Here is a 20,771-nt window from a genome sequence, read left to right as displayed (position 1 = left end):
ATATATATATATATATATAATTTTAATTTAATTGCTTCGTATTTTTTTATTTCAATAAAATAGTTTGATATTATTTATTTTTGTTATTTGATTGCAAAAAGGCTTATTTACAATGTATTCATTATTTTTTTTACTTGGTGACCTAGTTAGATGCTTATTTGAAATTTATTAAATTGTTTATATATATATAATAATTTGTCAATAATTTATATAAAAAACAAGTACTCATTTAAATTTTTAGCTTGTTTAATTAAAATAAACAAGTCAAGTACAAATCAAGTATGATCATGAAAAATCTAAACATGCCAAGTATGTACATATCTGTGAAAATTTGACTCAAGCTTGAACTGAGCATGAAAAATTTACAATTCGACTAAACCAAGACCAATCCACAACATAATTCACTCGACTTTGTTTTATTACAACCCTAATTGTTGTTCCACTGATTGCACCCACAAATGATCAAAATACCCATTAGGGTTTCAGGAAACCCTGCTTCCCTCAAAATGCCTCTAGGTTGCACCATGTAAGAGGCCTCTTTCTGCCACGTTTCATTCTATATCTTATCTTTTCAACGACCTATATTACTCATTGGTGTCACAAGATCCCTTGCTGCATTATTGAGTTGATGTTGATTCTCTCGACTTTATATTTATCAGTGTTACGACCTTGAAAAGTTGTTTGGTTGCTTGGCCAGTTAAAGGTTATACCCATTTGCAGGACAAGGATGAATTGCAAAGCTCTGACTTATCTCTCTTTAGAAGTGTAAACAAGTTGACTTGTGAGTATCTCAAGCTCCACTTGATAAAAGATGTCTAATTTGAGCACAATGCACTAGTAAGTGTTGCTTGAGCTTATCCCTACTCGACTTGTCAGCTTGTAAACTGACTTTTATAAAAATAGTAATATAAATATACTTGAAATGTATGAGAATTCAAGACTTTTTAATTAAACAATTGTTAAAAAAATAAAAATCATAAAAACAATTTTCTTCCTATATAAACTAATTTTCATTATTTCTCCAATTGATATCATTTTCTTTTTCTCATAATAAATTAGTTGGCTCAAATTCATTTAATTAGTCAATCTCAAGCTCAAATCAAGGGCTACTCATGTTGTTCATACAAGTGCCTTTATCAGCCAATATGTAGCCATCAGTTTGGCAAATGTCTCCCGCAGTTTTAACTTTTTGGTGGGTGTATTTTACTATTTTTAGGTCATGTGAGTTTTTATAGGAATTGGGTTGGTTGTTCTAATTACGTACTTGACATGATTTACAACCGCCAATATGATTGATACCGGAGGAAAAAAAAGCCCAAACCACAAAAATAACTTTTAATAATGGGGAAAAATGATTACAACACACAAACTGAAAATAACATCACTAAAACATTAAAAGACACAAAAAAATACCTTGAAAGTGTAGCCCAAGGGTGGTGGAGGTTGGCTAGGTGGATAAGAATGATTACCTAGGGTAGCGGTAGCGCAAATTTGGTTGTAGAACAGTGGGCTGCGGGGTTGGACTATCGGTTAGGAGGTGTTGGACCACGAGTTTGGGGCTGGAAGGTGGGCTGCAGGGCGCTGGGGAAGGGTCGGAGTGGTGGAGTTGCTGTGGAAATAAGACAACAGAGAAATAGAAGTATGATAAGATAAATGCCTCGGCGGAGTCGAGATACAGCCATAGCACCTTTCGAATCCTTGGAGACGATGATCACCTCAGATGAGGGACATCTGGAGCACTACATCGATATCGGATTCAACCCTCAAGAGGGAAAACACACAAACAAAATTGAATTTAGATTTCATAAAACAACCCCTAACTCAAAGTACAACCTCTTCTATTTATAAAGAGACGTAACTTATCTTAGGAAACACTAAAAGAAGAGAATAAAGTTAGATTTTAGATTTGAGGAAATGATTTAAATCAGGAAGGAGAATAAAAATTAGATTTCAGTTTTTAAGAATTGTTTTAAATTAGGAAGAAGAATAAAAATCATATTTCAGCTTTATGAAAGGTTTTAAATTAGAAATGGCCTAGAAAGGAAAGTAAGAAAGGAAAGAAAGGAAATGAGGTAAAATGAAAGGAGAGAAGAGGAATGAGGAAAACCCCCGTGTCATTCTCTCGGGGTTGGATAGCTTCGACCTAATTCGTCGAAGCTTTTGGATCCTCATGGTACGACGATAAGTCTTCTGGTCGGTCAATCATGTCGATGTAGCCATTCCTCAATGCATTATGGTAGAATAGGTAGCAATCCTCATTTAGCACATCCTGAGCGGGAGCTGCATATAAAAGGGGGTTCCCGTAATTCAACTTTTGAGCCCTTACATTTGAAATCTTCTCCATCCACTTCTCGTGCCTAGTGTGCGGTGGTAGAGTAATATGCATGTTAGGATAACTCAATTTTAGGATGAAATTTGTGGCAAGCTGCGCTGCTCTCACTAGCACCCCCTCAGGTGAGTCCTCCCCATAAATAGGACCTGGACCCCTGCAGAATTTTCGTCCCCATCATGCTCTTTGGGCCCACTACAAAGTTGGGATTCACCTCTTTTGTCAGGACATCTGACGATGGGTACCATGCTTGATTGAAAATAACCTCTGAATAATTTCCTATAATATTTCCGACATAGCACAAAATGACTCCTCTTTGGACATGTTTGACTTCCCCCCGTCGGGATAACTTCGAAAGAGGTCTAACCATCTGAAAAATTTGTATTTCTTGTATCTTTCGTGGCCCTGTATTAGATGTCGATCCCTCAAGCTCGTGATCCTTCTGGACCTCCAAGGTGCTGTAGCTCCTCTCAACTTCTATGAAACAGTATCTGGAGGTACCACAGTTTCATACTCTGCTTAAATGCTCATTACATCGAGGTCACTACCTTCCAGAATGGCTGCTACAACCTCAGCTGGAATCTCTATCTCGTGATCCACTGGAATTGGTAGTGTCTCTTTCTTGCTAGCTGCAAGTGGAGAATCCTCCCAGAAGTCAAATTCTCCCTTATTAACCGTGTCATTGCACAATTTTTCAACAACTTCACGCTCAGTAAAACAAATCTCTCCTCTGGTTGTGCATTTTTATTACACATGCCCGAATCCGTAACACTTGTAACTTTTTCTGGTTGTGATATGCTTGCAGATTGGTTTCACTAGCTAGTAGGCAGGCGGGGTCACTTAGTGCTCTATTCTCTCCATTTTAGAATCTTGGAGCTGTAACTTTTGGCGATAATACGTTGGTAGGAGTTAACGTTGTGTTTCTCGCTTCATCTTCACTTCTTCTCATTCTTTCTTTTGACCTTCTAGATAACAGTCGAGAGTAACCTCTCGCTTGATTTTCTTTTCAACATTCTGATGTCTTCGCTGAAGATGGTGGAGCTCTCGCTGTATCTTGTTTTGAGTAGGCTCGGGCATACATCACATTAGTGGCATGGCTAAGGTTTAGGGTTGGGAGGTGAAAAAATGGTGCATAAGACTATATGAAGGTGTATAAAATTTGATTTGGGATTGCTGATTTTGAATGGGTGGTTCAAGGTAGAAAAAAAATTTTTCCTGTGGGGGGTAAGTCCGATGCTAGGAAACCTAGGATATGACTAGGGTTGGGCTAGTTCTGATATCAGAAGACACCGAAAAAGAAGCCCAAACCACAAAAACAACTTTTATTAATGGAGAAATAGGATTACAACACACAAACTGAAAATAACATTAATAAAACATGAAAAAACACGAACAAACACCTCAAAAGTGTAGCCTAGGGGTGGTGTAGTTTGGCTAAGTGGATTGGTGTGGCTAGCAGGGGTGGCAGCAACAAAGATGGTGTGTTGGGCGACATATTTGGCTGCAGAACAGTTGGCTGTTGGGCTGGACAACCGGTTTGAGACTGGAAGGTGGGCTGGAGGCATTTGGGGAAAAGTTAGAGTGGTGGAGCTGTTGTGGAAGAAGTAGGACAACAAGGAAACAAAAGTAAGGTAAGATAAATACCTCTGGCGGAGTCGAGATACAACTGGAGCACCACTCGGACCCTTGGAGACGATCACCACTTTCGACGAGGGACAACCAGAGCGCTATCTCGACATCAGATACAACCCTCAAGAGGAAAAACACTCAAACAAAACTGAATTCCGATATCATAAAACAACCCTTAATTCAAAGCACAATCTTTCTTATTTATAAAGAGGCATAACCTATCTTATGAAACACTAAAATAAGAAGGAAAATAAATTCAGATTTCAGATTTGAGGAAATGATTTAAATTAGGAAGGGGAATAAAAATCAGATTTCAATTTTTAGGAAATGTTTTAAATTGGAGTATAAAAACCAAATTTCAGTTTTCTGAAAGGTTTTAAATTGGTAAGGAGAATAAAAATCAGATTTCAGGTTTATGAAAGTTTTTGAATTAGAAAAGGCCTAGAATGAAAAGTAAGAACAAAGAAATAAGGGTAAAAGGAAAGGAGGGAAGAGGAAGGAGGAAAACCCCCGTGTCAATGATATTCTTACCGAGGCGCATTAGTTATCTCCTTTTGGTGGGCTCTCCTTCTTAGGTGATAAGTAGGCTCATTGTTGCCAACTAAGCCTAGGAAAAGTGAGATGTGTCCCCCACACTTTAGTTGCCATTTGTAGGCTATCCACATGACTCGGTGTGCGTGTTGATTGGGCTGCCCAATAAGGATTATTGAGTTATGCAGGAGCTGGTTCTGTACTTACTGTCCACGTCAATAACGGCCAAGTTATATGGGCCCCATACATACAACATGGTACTACGTGGCAGCCATGTGCTAGTTTGATGCATCACTGTTTTCCATGTCTTGACACTACAGGTTTTCCACTAACACGCAATTGGTCGGTCATGATATTTTAAGCATTTCAAATTACATTAACACGCAATTGGTCGGTCATGATATTTTAAGCATTTCAAATTACATTAAACCCATGAAGGTAGTTTGTAGTTACATAGTTTATATTGGTTTACAAAAGTATCCATTATTTAGATTAGATTTCAATTAAGAATGTGTTAAATGCTTTTCAAATTAAAAAAAAAAGAAATTTAACTACATACCATTTAATTCTTATGTAATTACATATCTAACACCTAAAGCCTGATATTATAAAACTTAGGTGTTAACACTTATGCATCAAAATGTTGTTTTAACTTTTAAAAACTTAGTAGTGGTTTTTTTGTTGTAATGTCAAAAATTTTTGTTGCATGTATGTCAATATTAAAGTTTGTGTTATATGTAAATATCTAAGAGCTGCTGCTGAAATTTTAGATATTTCACATAAACTTTTATATTGACGTACATGCAGCACAATTCTCATATATTTAATGTTGAAATATTTAGCAACATTGAAACCTAACAACTCTAAGTGTCCCCATATTGTTGCTTTCATATGAAATTGTAGGCATGCTCAAGCATTTAATCCTATCTTTGCTAGATTCAAAGACAAATAATTTTAAATTACAAAAAAATTCTTAGTATTTAAAGCCTAATAAGGTAAATTAAATGATTAATACACTATAAAAAACTTAAAATGTAAAAAGAATCCCAATATTTAGGGAAGTGCTAAATATTTATCAGGATGGACTACTTTAAAAAAAATCTTAATTTTGCTATATTTTGAGTATTTGAAGTTCTTAAAGTTCAAATATTTTTCAAAAAACGGAGTAATGGTTAAAATTCTATCCATATGCTAAGTACACTTTTTCCTACAATTAAAATAAGTTTATGCGCCCCTTGGATGTTACGGTTGATTCATTTCATTCATAATTTAGTTTGGTGCCTGTGTAACTTGGATCCAATTCACTTTGATAGCGTTCTTTAGTAGTTAGAAATTTTAGAACATCATTCCTTATTGAGATCGCTTCAGCGACGAATGAACACACACACACACGAAAACCTTTTTGCTAGCAAAGGCTTTATGTTGCTGAAATTATCAGAGTGGGTTAAGGCTTCCTTTTATAATTTTTATTCATACACCTTTTTGCTAGCAAAGGCTTTATGTTGCTGAAATTATCAGAGTGGGTTAAGGCTTCCTTTTAAAATTTCTGTCCATGTATGAAAGCCTTTGTTGAAGGTTCTAAACCTCCTCACCCCTTTAATGCATAGGCCTCAAACTTAGAATGAAAGGTGAAGGTCCTAATTGTCAACTCAAAGCCAAGGTCCATTTTATCAAAATTTTCATAGCTAGGCAAAATCTGCTTTTGCATTAGGGGAACTTTTATGAGAATAATATTTTCTCGATCTAACAATGGAAATTCTAGAGGTCTCTAATACGAGGACTTTGAAGTCTATTTCTTTTTTTAAGCAAATCACTTGCATGTAATTGAGCTTTTTCGCATGTGTATAAGTGTATGTGAAATCTACTGTTCTTCATTCTTATTTCCAATTGTATCGAGGAAATGAAATTTGTTGTAAATATAAGTGATTGTGTTTTACTGAGCACCATGCCATCATTTAGTTTGTTTTGTTCTTTTTTTAGGTGATGTTAACAGAATCAGGATTGGATCTGGAACTAACATTCAGGACAACTCTCTTGTACATGTGGCAAAATCTAATTTAAGTGGAAAAGTCTTGCCAACTATCATTGGAGATAATGTTACTGTAGGTGAGTAATGTGATTAAACATCGATGAGATAATTAAATTCATTGATATGAACTCCTTAACTTCTCATCAGACCATATAATATTTATTTTTACTTCAATTTATGTTGCAGTTACGCCTAAAGTTCCCTCCCTCTTTTTAAAGTCTAAAAACACATTTTTTGACCTCATTTTTATGGGTTTGGAGATGCATGCTATTGAGTTGAGTCCTCCACAATCCATTGAATTACATGCTTTTGTTTTTAGAAAAAAATAGTTCAGGATATCTCACACAATTTTGATTAGCATAGGCTGAAAATTTGACATGTTATACTTCTATTAAATCTGAATAGCATGAAATTATGTGATTTTAATTTACAGAGTAGTACGAGAATAATAAAGATATTTGCTTTGAGATGCATGGTGACGCACTAAAATATTAAAATATTTATATGTAATCAATAGAATAAAGAGTAATTTGCAGACATTTCACATAATTTTATATATCTCAAACCTAAAATTTAATTGCATGAAAATGTGTATTTCATTTTTAAAAAGTTAGTATTAGTGGTGTCTCTAATGTGATGTTATAGTTTTGAGTGTTATTCCTGTAAATTGAAAATTTGGCTGTTAGATATGTAAATACATTAGAATTGTGTGGTATTTTTGTAAATGCCCCTATTAAATGCCTTAAAAAATTGCCATGTTAATGTTGTAAGGCCATCCGTGAATATTCAGTCAGAATATCCCCCATAATTTTCTGTTTTTTTTTCCACTTCACGTCGGTAACTGTTTAAATTGAAATAATGAATGCACCTATCTGCAAAGTTCCTTGTTTTTAAGCATTGTTTTTTGTAGGGCATAGTGCAGTCCTACATGGATGTACTGTTGAAGATGAGGCTTTTGTTGGTATGGGTGCAACCCTGCTTGATGGTGTGGTGGTAGAGAAGAATGGAATGGTTGCTGCAGGAGCTCTAGTGAGGCAAAGCACTAAAATTCCTTGCGGGGAGGTAATCCTACCGTTCTTCGTCTTCGCCGGAATTTCATTCACTTAAACACTCTTTTAGATAAAGAATCATTTTTCTCTCTATATCCATTTCACAAGATTGTAAGGATACTCGAATTTATCAATCTGTTAGATTCTTGGAGTCATGCTTTATAATTCTTGGGTCATTTACATATATACCACCCAATTCCTATGCATGTACATATCTAACACCTAAACTTTACTTTCAACATTCATAATCTTTATATCACTTCAAAACACCATCATTTAAACCTTCAAAAAGTGAAATACCCATGAATTGAGTGGTTCTTATTAAAATCTTTCATAACTTTTTTTGAAGGCCCATGCATTTAGTGTGAAATTTAAAAAAGTACATCACAGGTGTGGGCAGGAAACCCAGCCAGGTTCCTTAGGAAGTTAACAGAAGAAGAAATAGCCTTTATTTCCCAATCAGCAGCGAACTACAAAAACTTGGCCAAAGTGCACGCTGTCGAGAATGCCAAACCTTTCGAAGAGATAGAGTTCGAGAAGTTGATGCGCAAGAAGTTTTCCCGAGGCGACGAGGAATACGACTCGATGCTCGGAGTCGTCCGTGAAGTTCCCACCGAACTTGTTCTTCCCGACAATGTGTTGCCCGACAAATCTCGCAAATCGTTCCACTGAGCTCCAACCGGTTAAATCGTATCTTAAACTCGTTTCCACAGCTGATTTATGTCGAATGTTGTTTGAGGATGGTGATTCTATTCCTTAATTTGTGGTCTCCCAATAATTTCTTGGTCGAGCTTTATTGTAGTAAGATCGGCCATCTTTGCTTAGACTGCAGATTTTTGGTATATTAAAGTTTCAATGCCTTAATATTAAGTGGATTATTAGTAATCCTTTTGCTTTGGCTGAGAGAGTCTCTGTAGGTTTACTACAAACTACTATGTTGTTGCTGCTTACTAGTTTTCTGGAGGAATCCAATCTTATAAAAGCTCTGGTATGAATTTTTTTTATCTGGCCTTTGTAAAAAGCTTCTTGTTTTCTTGAAACTGCTAATTTAGGGTCCGTTTGATACTGTTTGGTTCGTGTGTTTCGCCAGCTTATACGAAACTGCGTTTGAATTTTTACACTAAACGCAGACACGCAGACCGTGAGTCGGCCCTTGCGGCCGGCCCGCGGGCCGCGTTTCAGGATAAGCAGTTTATCATGAAACGCACAAGCTGCCCCAAACAGACCCTTATTCTGTTGGACCTGATGTCTATGTGCTTGGCCAAAGCTTTTTTTTGAGCAAGGGGTAAGTTGTTGTGTGGCCAATTTGGGGCAAGTCAAGTTTTACAAAAAATGAGTGAGATCAGAGTGAAAGGGCTGCCATTAGGGTTTTTTTTTTTAGTTGTTCCTGCTCCACAATGATGGCACGATAAATTGCGATCAATCATTGAAGGTCGGAAATCATTGATGTTATCCCTTGAAGGTCATAGCTTCACTTCCATTTATTAGATTATCTTTCGGGAAATTTACATGCATACCAAATAATTCTTATGTATTTACATATCTAACACTGAAATGTAGACTTATAAAACTATGCATAAAATGGAGAAAAGTGTCAAAATGGTCCCATACTCTTAGGGAGTTGCCTTGGTCCCAAAATTTATGAAAGTGTTAATTTGATCATCGAGTTGTTTTAATATTGGTTGAAATAATCCCCGATTAGGACTATTTTAGACCCTATGGAAATAGTATGAGGACTAATATGATAGTTTTATAAACAATGAGATGAAAATCACCCGTCTTGGAGTTATGAGACTAATTTGACACTCTTCTTCATAAAAGTGTGGGTTTTTTTGTAAATTTATTTAAAAAACTTATTTTAAAAAAGGAACTTATAAGTAATTTTGATAATAGAAGCCAGAGTGTCATAAGCCTTCTTAAATAAGGCCAGTCATCTGCAGGCTTAATTGTTGACAATTGTTGATGATATACTCTGATTTTCTACCTCGAAGGGTCTCAAATTGACCCAAAAAAGAGCCAAAGCTATTCAATCCACTAATCTTATTAGTGTAAGTAATAATATTTGTTCCCAGCATGTTTTTATGATGCATTTTTATGTGTGCTACAATATCATTTAAAGGATTTCATTATTGAATCACACATGTTTTGAATTATCTATATATAATTAGGTTTGATGAGTTGTGTGTATAACCCTAAGTCAGTTTGTCGCTTTGCCCTATTGGGTAACCCTGTTGACCTACTACATTACACTAATGAGTTGCCATGTTATCGAGTATTAGTTGCCGAGTTTATGAGTTGATGAGTTGCTAAGTACTAGTTGTCGAGCACAAATTCAGGATGAAAGGTCAAATCATTCGCCAAGCTGATTAAATTGTATTAGTTTAGCTAATTAAATAATGACTTATGCTTAATTGTTTATTTTTGGTGATCTGAGAGTGAAATTTCGTTAAGGTCTCCCATTCGCTCGCCAAGAGATTTGATTCTTGGCTCATTCAAGAGGACAACTGACTTGAAGTTGAATTAAGTGATAAAGAGCATCTAAAGTTGAGCGTGCACATAATGATGTGACCCAAAGAGCATTATGGGGGAAAACTATCAAAATACAATCTTGCTAATGTCAAATTCTTAGAGAAAATACATCATAGATCTTTTCAAATATGTGTGAAGAATAATTATTTTTGTATTGTATGAAAAGATACACTATTATGTCTGAGGTGTTGGCTTAGGAGGGTGGTTGTAATGGAAAATGTGTTTAAAATGCTATATTTAAAGTTTTGGTATTTAAAATGTTATATTTAATATTTTGGATGATTGAAATGCAAAACTCCATTTGCATTATTATGATACTGAGGTGTTTCACCTTGCGTAGAAATATAAGCAATGATGTCTTAATATTGAGTGGTAAGATTATACTATGGATCCTTATTAGTTGTCAATTACATGTATGGCCTTTGCTATGGACATGTCTCTATGCCTTGTGTGATGTCTTATTTGTAACTTTATTCATATTAGAAGGGATTCTATGTAATACTTAGACATGCTTACAATTACTTGTTATTAAATGTTGGTATATACTAGTGCACATATTATTTATAGGCGCATTTAAATCCTTGCCGCGCATTTTTAATGTATTTACATATCTACATCTTAAAATTTCAATTTTAAATACATAACGTTCAAATCTATAACAACATTTCAAAAAATACCATAATTAATAACATTTAAAAGTGAAATATATGTTTTTATCCATAGGTTTATGACATTAAAGTGATATAAGTAAATTTATCTATAAATACTAAGAAAAAAGGGAAAGCAATGGATGATGTGAATTACTCCATGACAATTCAATGTTATAAATGTAATATCAATATTTAGATGTTAAGCATTTAAATGCATAGAAATCATATGATATATATATATATAGTGAAAGAGCATTATTCGGCTCCTTATGCATTTATCACAAAAAAGAGTTACAAAAAAGAGGAAAATGACCAAAAACACTCACATTACAATACACTCAAAAGACAAAAAAATTAAAAAACTAAAGGTCTTCTTCCCCAAAAAAAGGAAAACACATAACATAAAAAAACAAAACACAAAACAAAAATAAAAGCTAACAAACAATATCTTTCAAAACTAAATCCATCAGAACAGGTGGAACACACTTAGAAATCATAGCGCAATGCATCTTCAAGCCAGATTTAGCCGCCCAATGAGCAACCATATTACATTCTCTCCTAATATGAGATCAGTTAATAATCAAATTCTTGGAAACTGCAAAAATCATTTTCATCTGATTATTGATGCTCCAATGATAATCAATATGCAATTACAACACTTCCAACGAATCAAAGAGCCAGTTTCAATAATAATGTATTTCCAACCAAACTTCACAATCATCGGTAGAGCAAAAACTAAAGCATCACTTTCAACCACAAGAGGGGAAGTAGAAAAAGCACTAGCCGAGAACCAACAAATAATATAGCCCAAAAAATCTCTACAAACACCTCCTACACTAGCAAATAAGGAATTCATATATATATAAATATATATATATATCTTAATTTTTAGAAAGATAAAATATTCTTTGAAAAAACTTTAGTAGATATTATTGTACATGTTAAATTAGATGAATAAGAGAATTTTTTGAAGGGATAACTACATGCATAGCACTCAAAATTTTACTATTTACAAAACTAACATTTACATCTTTTTCTTTTAACTATTGAATAAGTGGATTTATGCATTTCACGATCAAACTATTGAGAATTTGATAACAATGTAAAATACGGGTTGAGATTTTATTGTGAATTTTGATATTTGTGTAAGAATTTGTGAAAGGAATGAATGAGGGTGCTGGTTTTGTAAATGACAAAGTTTCAAGATTTATATATGTAATTATCCTAAACTTTTTAAAACCTTTGGGAGGATGAATTCATAGTTGAATCATTGGATTTGATGTGATTTTTAAAATCATGAGTGAGAGAGAAACTTTGTTTGGAAGTTTATAAATACATTATGTTAGCTACACTTTAAATATCAAAGAGTTCATGGTATATTAAAACATTTTATCATGGAACTTTTGATATTTTACTGTTCAAACATTTCTATATCTCTTCATGTAAATTCGAAATCATGTTACAATCATTAGATTTTAACTAAAATTTCAAATAAGATTTAATAGATCATGTAAATTTGACTTCTTAAAACAATCCAAATATTTAAAATCTACAAGTTTCTTAAATTCAATCAATATTTTATTTCAAATTATGATAATTAATAATTATATTTTTACTAAGCTAATTAATTATTACTATAAATTTTATTAAATTAATTATTTAATAGAAGTTGAACATTTATAAAAAATAAATAATTAATAAATACTTATAAATTTATTGAATGATTAAAAAATAATATTTTATTTTTTTATTAAATATTAACTAAACGATAAATATAAATTTATTTAATTATAATTAATCTGAAAATATTTTAATTTATTATTAATTATGAATCAATTAAATTAATAAAATTAAATTAACGAAACCATTGCGCTGCTCTCTCCCCGAAAACCCTCGCATTTCCCTCTAGCTCTCTGTTTCATCCAAAACAATCGCGATACAGTAGCAATGGATCTAGCTGAGAACACAACGACGGGATCGCTGCTTACAGAGACCCGAAACTCCCATTTTTCTCCTCCTTCCCCTACTCTCCTACCCGAAACTATTGATCAAGCTAACCCCACGTCTTCTTTAGGTTAAATCCAGCTTACATCCTGCTCTAAATTCGTGACCAAACAGCCCCTAACTCCTTCAAAATGCATCCCTCCCCGGCAAGCCTCTTGCCCTCTCCTCTTCCTCTTCTCATTCGCCGCGATCCTTCTCTTCTCCTATCACTACCACTCCTCCATCCAATTACCCCAATCCGAAAGCCCTAATCACTTCACCTTCAATCCACGGAACACTAATATTCTACATCATAACTTCTCTTTCACAGTCAAAGTTCTCACCTTTAACCGCATTGAGTCCCTCCGCCGCTGCCTCCGTTCCCTCGCCGCCGCAGACTACGCCGGCGATCGCGTTAATCTTCACATCCTTGTTGACCATTTTTCCGCCGTCAACGGCTCTGATGCGCTGATGGATGGAAAACTGGAGGAATCGCGCAGGATTCTAGATCTTGTTGACGAGCTAGGATGGGTCCATGGGGAGAAGCTCGTTCATTACAGGACGGGGAATGTTGGATTACAGGCGCAGTGGTTGGAGGCATGGTGGCCTATCTCCGATGATGATTTTGCCTTCATTGTGGAAGACGATCTGGAGGTGTCGTTGCTCTACTACAAGTATCTCAAGGCTCTGATTCTTAACTATTACTATGACTTGTCTAACTACAGCCCATTCATCTATGGGGCCTCCTTGCAGAGGCCCAGGTTTGTTGCAGGTATGATTTTTTTTAATGGAAGATTTACATACACACAATTTAATTCCTATGTATTTACATATCTAAGATCTAAACTTTAATTTTTACATATATGCACCTTATCTATGCATAAAAAGTGGTGATGAATGACGTTAGTGAGTCATTTTTTGCTGTAGGAAACATTTCGCAGGTAAAAAAAGCCTGAACATTGCTGAAACTTTTCATGCACCATTTGATGAATTGTAATGCATTTCACATTTCCATGAAAATGTGGAGTGCTCACTTTGTAAGAATGAATATTCATAAGTATTTTGGTGTACTTCTCCTTGTGGTTGTTTGATTACATACATACCACACTATTTTTTTAGTATATACCTATCTAACATCTAAACTTTACTATTTAGTTATCCAACACTCAAATCCCTAATATCACACCGCTAATATTACCTTCTGTTAAATTGGAGCCTACTTTTTCATGCATATATTTTGATGTGATTATAACACTAAGTGTTATATAAGCAATATCAAATTTTGGGTTTTTGGTGTCTAAATACATTAGAATTATGTGATATGTTTGTAAATCTCCCTTAAGCTATTAATACTACTTTAATCTGTTGGGATGGTTGGCAGAGAACTGATGATGGTGAATTCATCTTCTGTGGATGATGATTGTGAATATGGTTTACGATTCATAATATTTTCAACGATTTTCCATACTATAAATTTTCAAAACTGCAAAATAACTTGGGAAATGTCTGATTTTTTCAACCATTTACACATTTTGTGTTTGTTACTGAATAGGTAAACATGGAAACAAGTTACAGGTGGATAGCGAAACACGTCTTTTTCTCTACCAGATGGTGGGTACATGGGGCCAGCTTCTCTTTCCAAAACCATGGAAAGAGTTTCGGTTGTGGTACGATGAACACAAAGTGAAGGGTGCAAAACCAATTTTGCAAGGCATGGTAATTTCTTCTCTAGCCCAGTAAAACTTTGAATTTATTTATTTATTTTATTGACTTCATGCAGTAATAAAGAAGGCAAGGGACTATTTAGAACTTATTTTATGGAATCCGTGCAATTACTATTAGGGCCATTTGCATACATGCCACAAAGTTCCTATGTCTTGACATATCCAATACCTAGACTTTAGTTTTTACATTTATAATACTTAAATCATTCATATCACATAAAAAATATACTACTGACTTTTAAAAATTGAAATGTATTTTTTCATGCATAGGTAAAGTGCTGTAAATGTAATAAAAAAAGCAAATTTTAGGTGTTAGATATGGAAATATATAGAAATTGTGTCGTATTTATGCAATCGTCCTTGCTTTTAATATTGCTTATGATAGTGTTTGCAGGTGACAACAGGGTGGTACAAAAGAATGGGAGAGAGGATATGGACTCCATGGTTTATCAAATTTATCCATGCTAAGGGTTACTACAATATCTATACAAACTTTCTGAATGAAAGGGCCCTCACTATCTCCCACAGAGATGCAGGTGTAAATTATGGCAAAACAGCAGGTCCTGATTCAAATTTGTTGCATGAACAACCCCTTGATTTTAACATTTGGGAAATGCAATCTCTGAAAAAATTGAAATGGTATGATTTTTGCTTTAGAGAAGTTGTGCCATGGCGATTTATTAGGAGCTATGATGAACTTGGATCTGTTCTTTACTCCATGCAGAAACAAAAACCTGTTGTAATTGTGAGCTTGTACAGAACCCCAGAGAAGATGGCTAAAAATCTGCGCTGTCATCTCAAGAAGATTAATATGAGAAATGTAATCTTCATCGGTGGTCCGTTCGAACTCATCAGTGATCTCGCCCGAAACGGATATCCAGTCATTGATTTCGAGAAGTTAATAAACACAGGAAGTTACGAATTAGTTCGTTCCGAACCATCCCGAACGGATAAAATGAAAGAGATACTTGCCAAATCCATTATTGTTAAAAGATGTCTCGAATTAGGGCATGAAACGTGGGTGATTGACGGGAACATTCTTCCTCTGAGGGACATTTTCTTTGAGCTTCCTAATCCCGCCTGTAGTTTTCTCTTTGCGAAGAATTTGGAAATGGTATTTGTGAAGAAATCTCGAGTATCGTCGAAGATTTGGGATGATGATTTTATCTCTAAACTTGTGTCACATGCTGGATCGGTAGAAGGAGGTGATTTGGCTTCTACAAATTACAAACATTTCGCATATTTTGCTAGAAAGGTCCTTGAAGATTCTGGTATTGTTGATGTGTGTTTGTTTGATGAGTTGAAATTTGGTGTTGAAGCGGGTGCTGATGGGTTGAACAAAACAATCCAAAATGGAACCAAAATGGTATTTTGGTCTGGGAATGTGGATCTGAATTCCGCGCAGAGATGGCTTGATTATATGGAAATGTGGCTGATAGATGAAGACCTATCTTGTGTTTCTGTTCTGTGCCACCAACAATAACATCAAACTGAGAATTACTGTTCTTAAAAGTAAATGAAGATTTACCCACTTACCACTTATTTCTTATGTATTTAGCTATCTAACACCCAACTTCAAGAAAATGCGCATTTCACCCTTTAAAAGTAGTGGTATTGATGAGTTATGAAAGATTTGGGCGGTATAAAAGTAAAAAATTAAGTTTAAGTGTTAGATATGTAAATACATAAGAATCAGGCAGTGTGCGTGTAAATGCCAGAAAAGCAAATTCCTTCTCATTGATGCTGGTTCTGTAGCTGTATTTTGATATGTTTCAGCAGTCTTCATTCTTCAGGATCGGCTGCAAACACTATACTTTGAAGAGTGGCAGTAAAGTGCAATTTTCCTATAATTAAAGGAAGAGTTTGATACGGAGGCTTCTGTTAAGGTATGTGCTAACTATCGAGCACTCCTCGTGTTATTTAGTTTTATTTGGGATCAGAATAAAAAAGAAATATATAAAAACTTGACCTTTTAAGCACAAGTTGGCAACTTTTATAACAGGGTTTATAGTTTGCATTTGGTGTAGAGTTATATATAAAACTTTAATGGGGCATTTACATACATACCACCTAATTGAAGCTAGGGTGTAGAGTTATATATAAAACTTTAATGGGGCATTTACATACATACCACCTAATTGCTATGTATTTACATATCCAACACCCAAACTTTTCTTTCATATCACATAAAAAATATCGCCGCCCCAACTTTTAAAAAGTGAAATACACAGTTTCATGCATAGGTAAACTGGCATGTATGTAAAAATTGAAGTATAGGTGTTAGATGTGTAAATGCATAGGAATTGAGTGTTATGTAATCTTCCTTTTTTTTTATTTTTCATCACACAAACCCCCATGTGCTATGCCTTAAACTCAAGAACTTATGCCTGAAGAAAAGTATCTAACCAGTAGATCAAATATGCTGCGCAAAAATCGATGGGATGAACAATATGTGATATGAGTTAATATGCTCCTTATTATTTAGAATAACAAATGATGGAGCAAAAATACTGTGAAATTTCTTTATAAATTATACTGTTAAGTGCTTTTACGATGCAGTGGATTATCACTGCTGACCTTGTATATAGTTAAACTTTGGGTTTGGGCGTAGTTAAGAACTTTATTTTTTAAGCCTGATTTGTTCTTCAGAATTTCTTTTGTTTGCTTGTGTAACTTTACTGTAAAATGTTTTAAAGTTCCATTTCCAAGATTATTAAATATTATATGACATGAAATTTACTTTGGATCTTAAAAATGCTTCATTTTTGTAAGGGGAGTGTTTGAAGTTAAAGACTGGCCATGGTTGCCTCTATTTCTGATTTTTTATAGTTGTGTTCAAAGAAAGGCATGGTTTTTTATATCAGAGTTGCAGTTCATGTTCTTACTCTTTTTCTGGATTTCTTTGTGAATATTACACTGAATTGTAGTTGTGATTAGTTTTTAAGTTTTTTGTAATCTAAGTTTTAATATAGATGTGGAGGGATACTTATTTTTTGTGGGCTATAAAAGAGAGAAATGCAATAGATTTTGGTCTGTATAATCAAAGTTGATTCCAATATAAATTTGTGTATAGATTTTTTTTTTTTTTTCAGTGGGTGTTTGGCTGCCTACAAGATTTAGATTAAATAGGATTTAGTAAAGTCGGTAAATCCGGATTTATCAAATCCAAATGAATTAAATCTAGAATAATGTTAGGTTTAATTTTAAGGTTAAATCTATTAAATTAGTTCATGGTGTTTGGCATAAATACACTCCTATGATTTTGTCTGAGCTAAATCTGTGAAATTCACGTAATAATCGGATATAATAAATCGTAATGAAACCAAGAAAAATTTGATTTAGCAAACTGCAGATTTAATTTATTTGATTTTTTTTGTTGGTTGCATTTACGCTAAGTATCACATAAATCCTACTCAAACCGGGCTAAAGAAGAAGGGGTCATTTACATTCATACCACCAAATTCTTATGTATTTGCATATGTAACAACCAAGCTTTTATCTTTTATTATTATACCAGCTAAATTATTCATATATCATAAAAATATTATTATTTTGAATTTTAAAAATTAAAATACATATCTTCATGCATAGATAAGGTGACATATATGTAAAAATTGAAGTTTAGGTGTTAGATTTGTTCATAAATAAGAAATGGTATGTATGTAAATCTGCCAAAAAAAGAAATATGCAAGCTTGTATTGGGAAGACACCGGCAAACGAACCATCACAAATTTATTTAATATTGCTTTTCATTATTTTACGAGTTATGAAGCTCAGATCTCCTTTTAGAGATAATTAAAATGAAATTAATTCATATATATATATATATATATATATATATATCTCGCATCCTTATTCTCATACTCAATGTTGCCCGACTCGCCACAAAGGCTGATGCTGATGCTTGTTATCATGCACCACCCTGAGCTCGTGTTAATCACTCTAGATGTAATAGTATTCATAATATTTGCATCGATCAATATGCTTGTGGTGAGGAGTTTGTAATAAGCAAAGATAGGGATGATAAAGATTTATTGGTTGAGACATGTTATCGTAATTTATAAAGTTTCAAACAAGCTCTCAAATCTAATGTCATCAAAAGGAACTTTGGCGTGAAGATTACACATTATAATCAATTTAGTGTTGTAGCTATATGTGGAGATGGCGAAATCTTTGAGGTGTGAAAATTAAAACTAACACATTCATGCCCAGGTGTGAATAGAATAGGCTATAAACTAGCAACAACCACGTGGGTAGCAAATGAAATTGAAGATATTGTTAAGAAAAATCCGGACATCACTCACAAAGCAGATTAAGAACAACTTAGAGTGCACATATGGGTTGCCTTTATCATATAAGATTAGGGAGGTCAAGAGAACTAGCTCGCAAGAACATTTTTGGGTCGGTTGATGATAATTACAGATGGGTACCAGCATTACATGAGGAGCTTATTAAAAGAAATTTGGGACCACATTACATATACTTGTGATAGATATGATTCATCATTCCATAGATTCTATGTGAGCTTTAAGGTTTCTATTGATAGTTTTTAAGCAGGTTATACATACAACATATTTGATTAACCTTGATGTTTGTCATTTAAAATCAAAATTCTTGGTTATTCTATTATCTGCAAATTCGTCTATTTACAATTGCATTTGTATTAGAGGAATCTGAGTTAAAGAACTAGTGGAAGAGGTTCTTAGAAAATTTGGCAGAATCAATTGGCACTAACTTACAAAACTTGACATATATATCATATATGAAGAAGGGCTTAGAAAATGCAATCACGCAAATTTCCATATGTGGAACATAGGGTTTGTCTATGTCATCTATGGAAGAACTTGAAGAAATTTTTTCGATGTAATGACAATCAAATGATTAAAAGTTTAGTGTGGACAGCTGCTAATATTTATACTAAAAATAAATTTGAATGTAATCTTAATGAGTTATGCAGTATATGCCCACAGATTTACTCTTATTATGTTTGTCTGACAAGCGGTCAAGAAGCGATTTCTTACCTGAGATGAGAAATCATTACAATACTAATAATATAATTGAATTCTTTAATGCATGGATTGAGGAGGTTAGGAGTAAGTCTGTGGTTGATTTGATTGATATACTGAGAGCAATGCTTATGAAACTAAGGGCAGAGAGGAAGTTAACTTCATCTACATGTAGACGTGAACTAGTGTCATGTGTAGAAGATTACATAAGAAATACTAGTATCAGAAAAATCCAATATCTTGTAGGCCAATCAACACCATACACAGCTGAGGTTAAATTATCTTTTAATGGATATGAAGTAAATATTTGAAAGGAGAGAATGTAGTTGCAAAGCTTGGCAAATGACTGTGTTACCATGTATTCATATTGCACTTGTTATTGGCATCAAAGAACATTCGTTGTGACATACTTATGTTAATGACTGCTACCATGACACTAGGTTTATAGTTATTAAATTATTATTTTATATCTCTATAAATGAAAATGTAATTAATTTTAGTATTTTAATTATAGGTACATAATGGAATATGAAGATCCTAGTTGTACTCTTTCAGGGAAGATGAATAGAGTGAAGTCGATGATGGTGTTGACGTTAGTGTGCCTAACAGTTTGCGTCCAAGATAAAGACCGAAGTAAAAAAAAGAATAAATAAGAGTTTCTTAGAGAAGACCGGGCAGAGATAAAAAAGGATTCACAAGTGTGGACGTTGCAGCATCTCTGGTCACCAAAACACTACATATAAAAATCCACTCAATCAGTCGGGCTTGCATTTCTCGCAAGAAAATCTTTGATCTTTATGTTTGTGAGAGTTATATGGAAAAGATTTTGTTTTTTTGTAGTTATTCCTATTTTTTTTGTAATTCTTCAATCTTTGACACTTTTTGGGATTTTTTTTTTGACATCGTCCAATTTGCTAGTTTTGTTTAAGCATATTAAATAATATTGATTATATCATGGCTGCATTTGTATTCCTCCAACTAAAAATACAAAAAGGATTTTTCATTATTGTTCATCTTCTATCATAATAAAACAATTGTATCAAATTACATATAGTATTTCATTACTTAGTATGCATGAGGAAAAAAAAAAAGACTGATTAGAACAGAGCACCTTCTATTCAAAAATATGATTCCCCCTATCAGAATTTATAGGGGAGGCTGAGATCAATGCAGAGAACATCCAGTTCAGTTCAGAATTTATCAGATTCCCTCGCTTCCTTTCAAAGTCCCTCCTCAGCCTACTTCACTCTAAAACAAGCTCAAAAACTTCCCAATCCAATTTCATCTCTCAATTTCCTTGAAACAGCCTAAA

General features: G+C 33.9%; 2 protein-coding genes across 2 annotated transcripts in view; both read left to right on the top strand.

The window, feature by feature from the left end:
• The window catches only part of LOC110028350 (gamma carbonic anhydrase 1, mitochondrial-like), a 28,550-nt gene extending 20,086 nt beyond the window's left edge, over positions 1-8,464 (top strand). The window contains exons 3-5 of the mRNA XM_020730169.1: positions 6,470-6,595; positions 7,429-7,580; positions 7,958-8,464. Coding sequence (XP_020585828.1) covers positions 6,470-6,595; positions 7,429-7,580; positions 7,958-8,239 — 560 coding nt within the window. The 3' untranslated portion in view covers positions 8,240-8,464. The remainder of the gene's footprint in view (positions 1-6,469; positions 6,596-7,428; positions 7,581-7,957) is intronic.
• Positions 8,465-12,693: 4,229 nt separating this feature from the next.
• Positions 12,694-20,329, top strand: LOC110028428. Its single transcript, XM_020730262.1, has 5 exons — positions 12,694-12,798; positions 12,865-13,501; positions 14,282-14,445; positions 14,848-16,339; positions 19,974-20,329. Exons 1-4 carry the CDS (start codon positions 12,694-12,696, stop codon positions 15,934-15,936), a joined length of 1,995 nt encoding a protein of 664 aa, XP_020585921.1. The 3' UTR covers positions 15,937-16,339; positions 19,974-20,329.
• The last annotated feature ends 442 nt before the right edge of the window (positions 20,330-20,771 follow it).

This window comes from Phalaenopsis equestris, unplaced genomic scaffold, assembly GCF_001263595.1.
Source record: "Phalaenopsis equestris unplaced genomic scaffold, ASM126359v1 Scaffold000511, whole genome shotgun sequence".
Taxonomy (NCBI): domain Eukaryota; kingdom Viridiplantae; phylum Streptophyta; class Magnoliopsida; order Asparagales; family Orchidaceae; genus Phalaenopsis; species Phalaenopsis equestris.
Note: the sequence above shows the minus strand (reverse complement) of the source record. Positions and strands in the feature narration are given on the sequence as shown.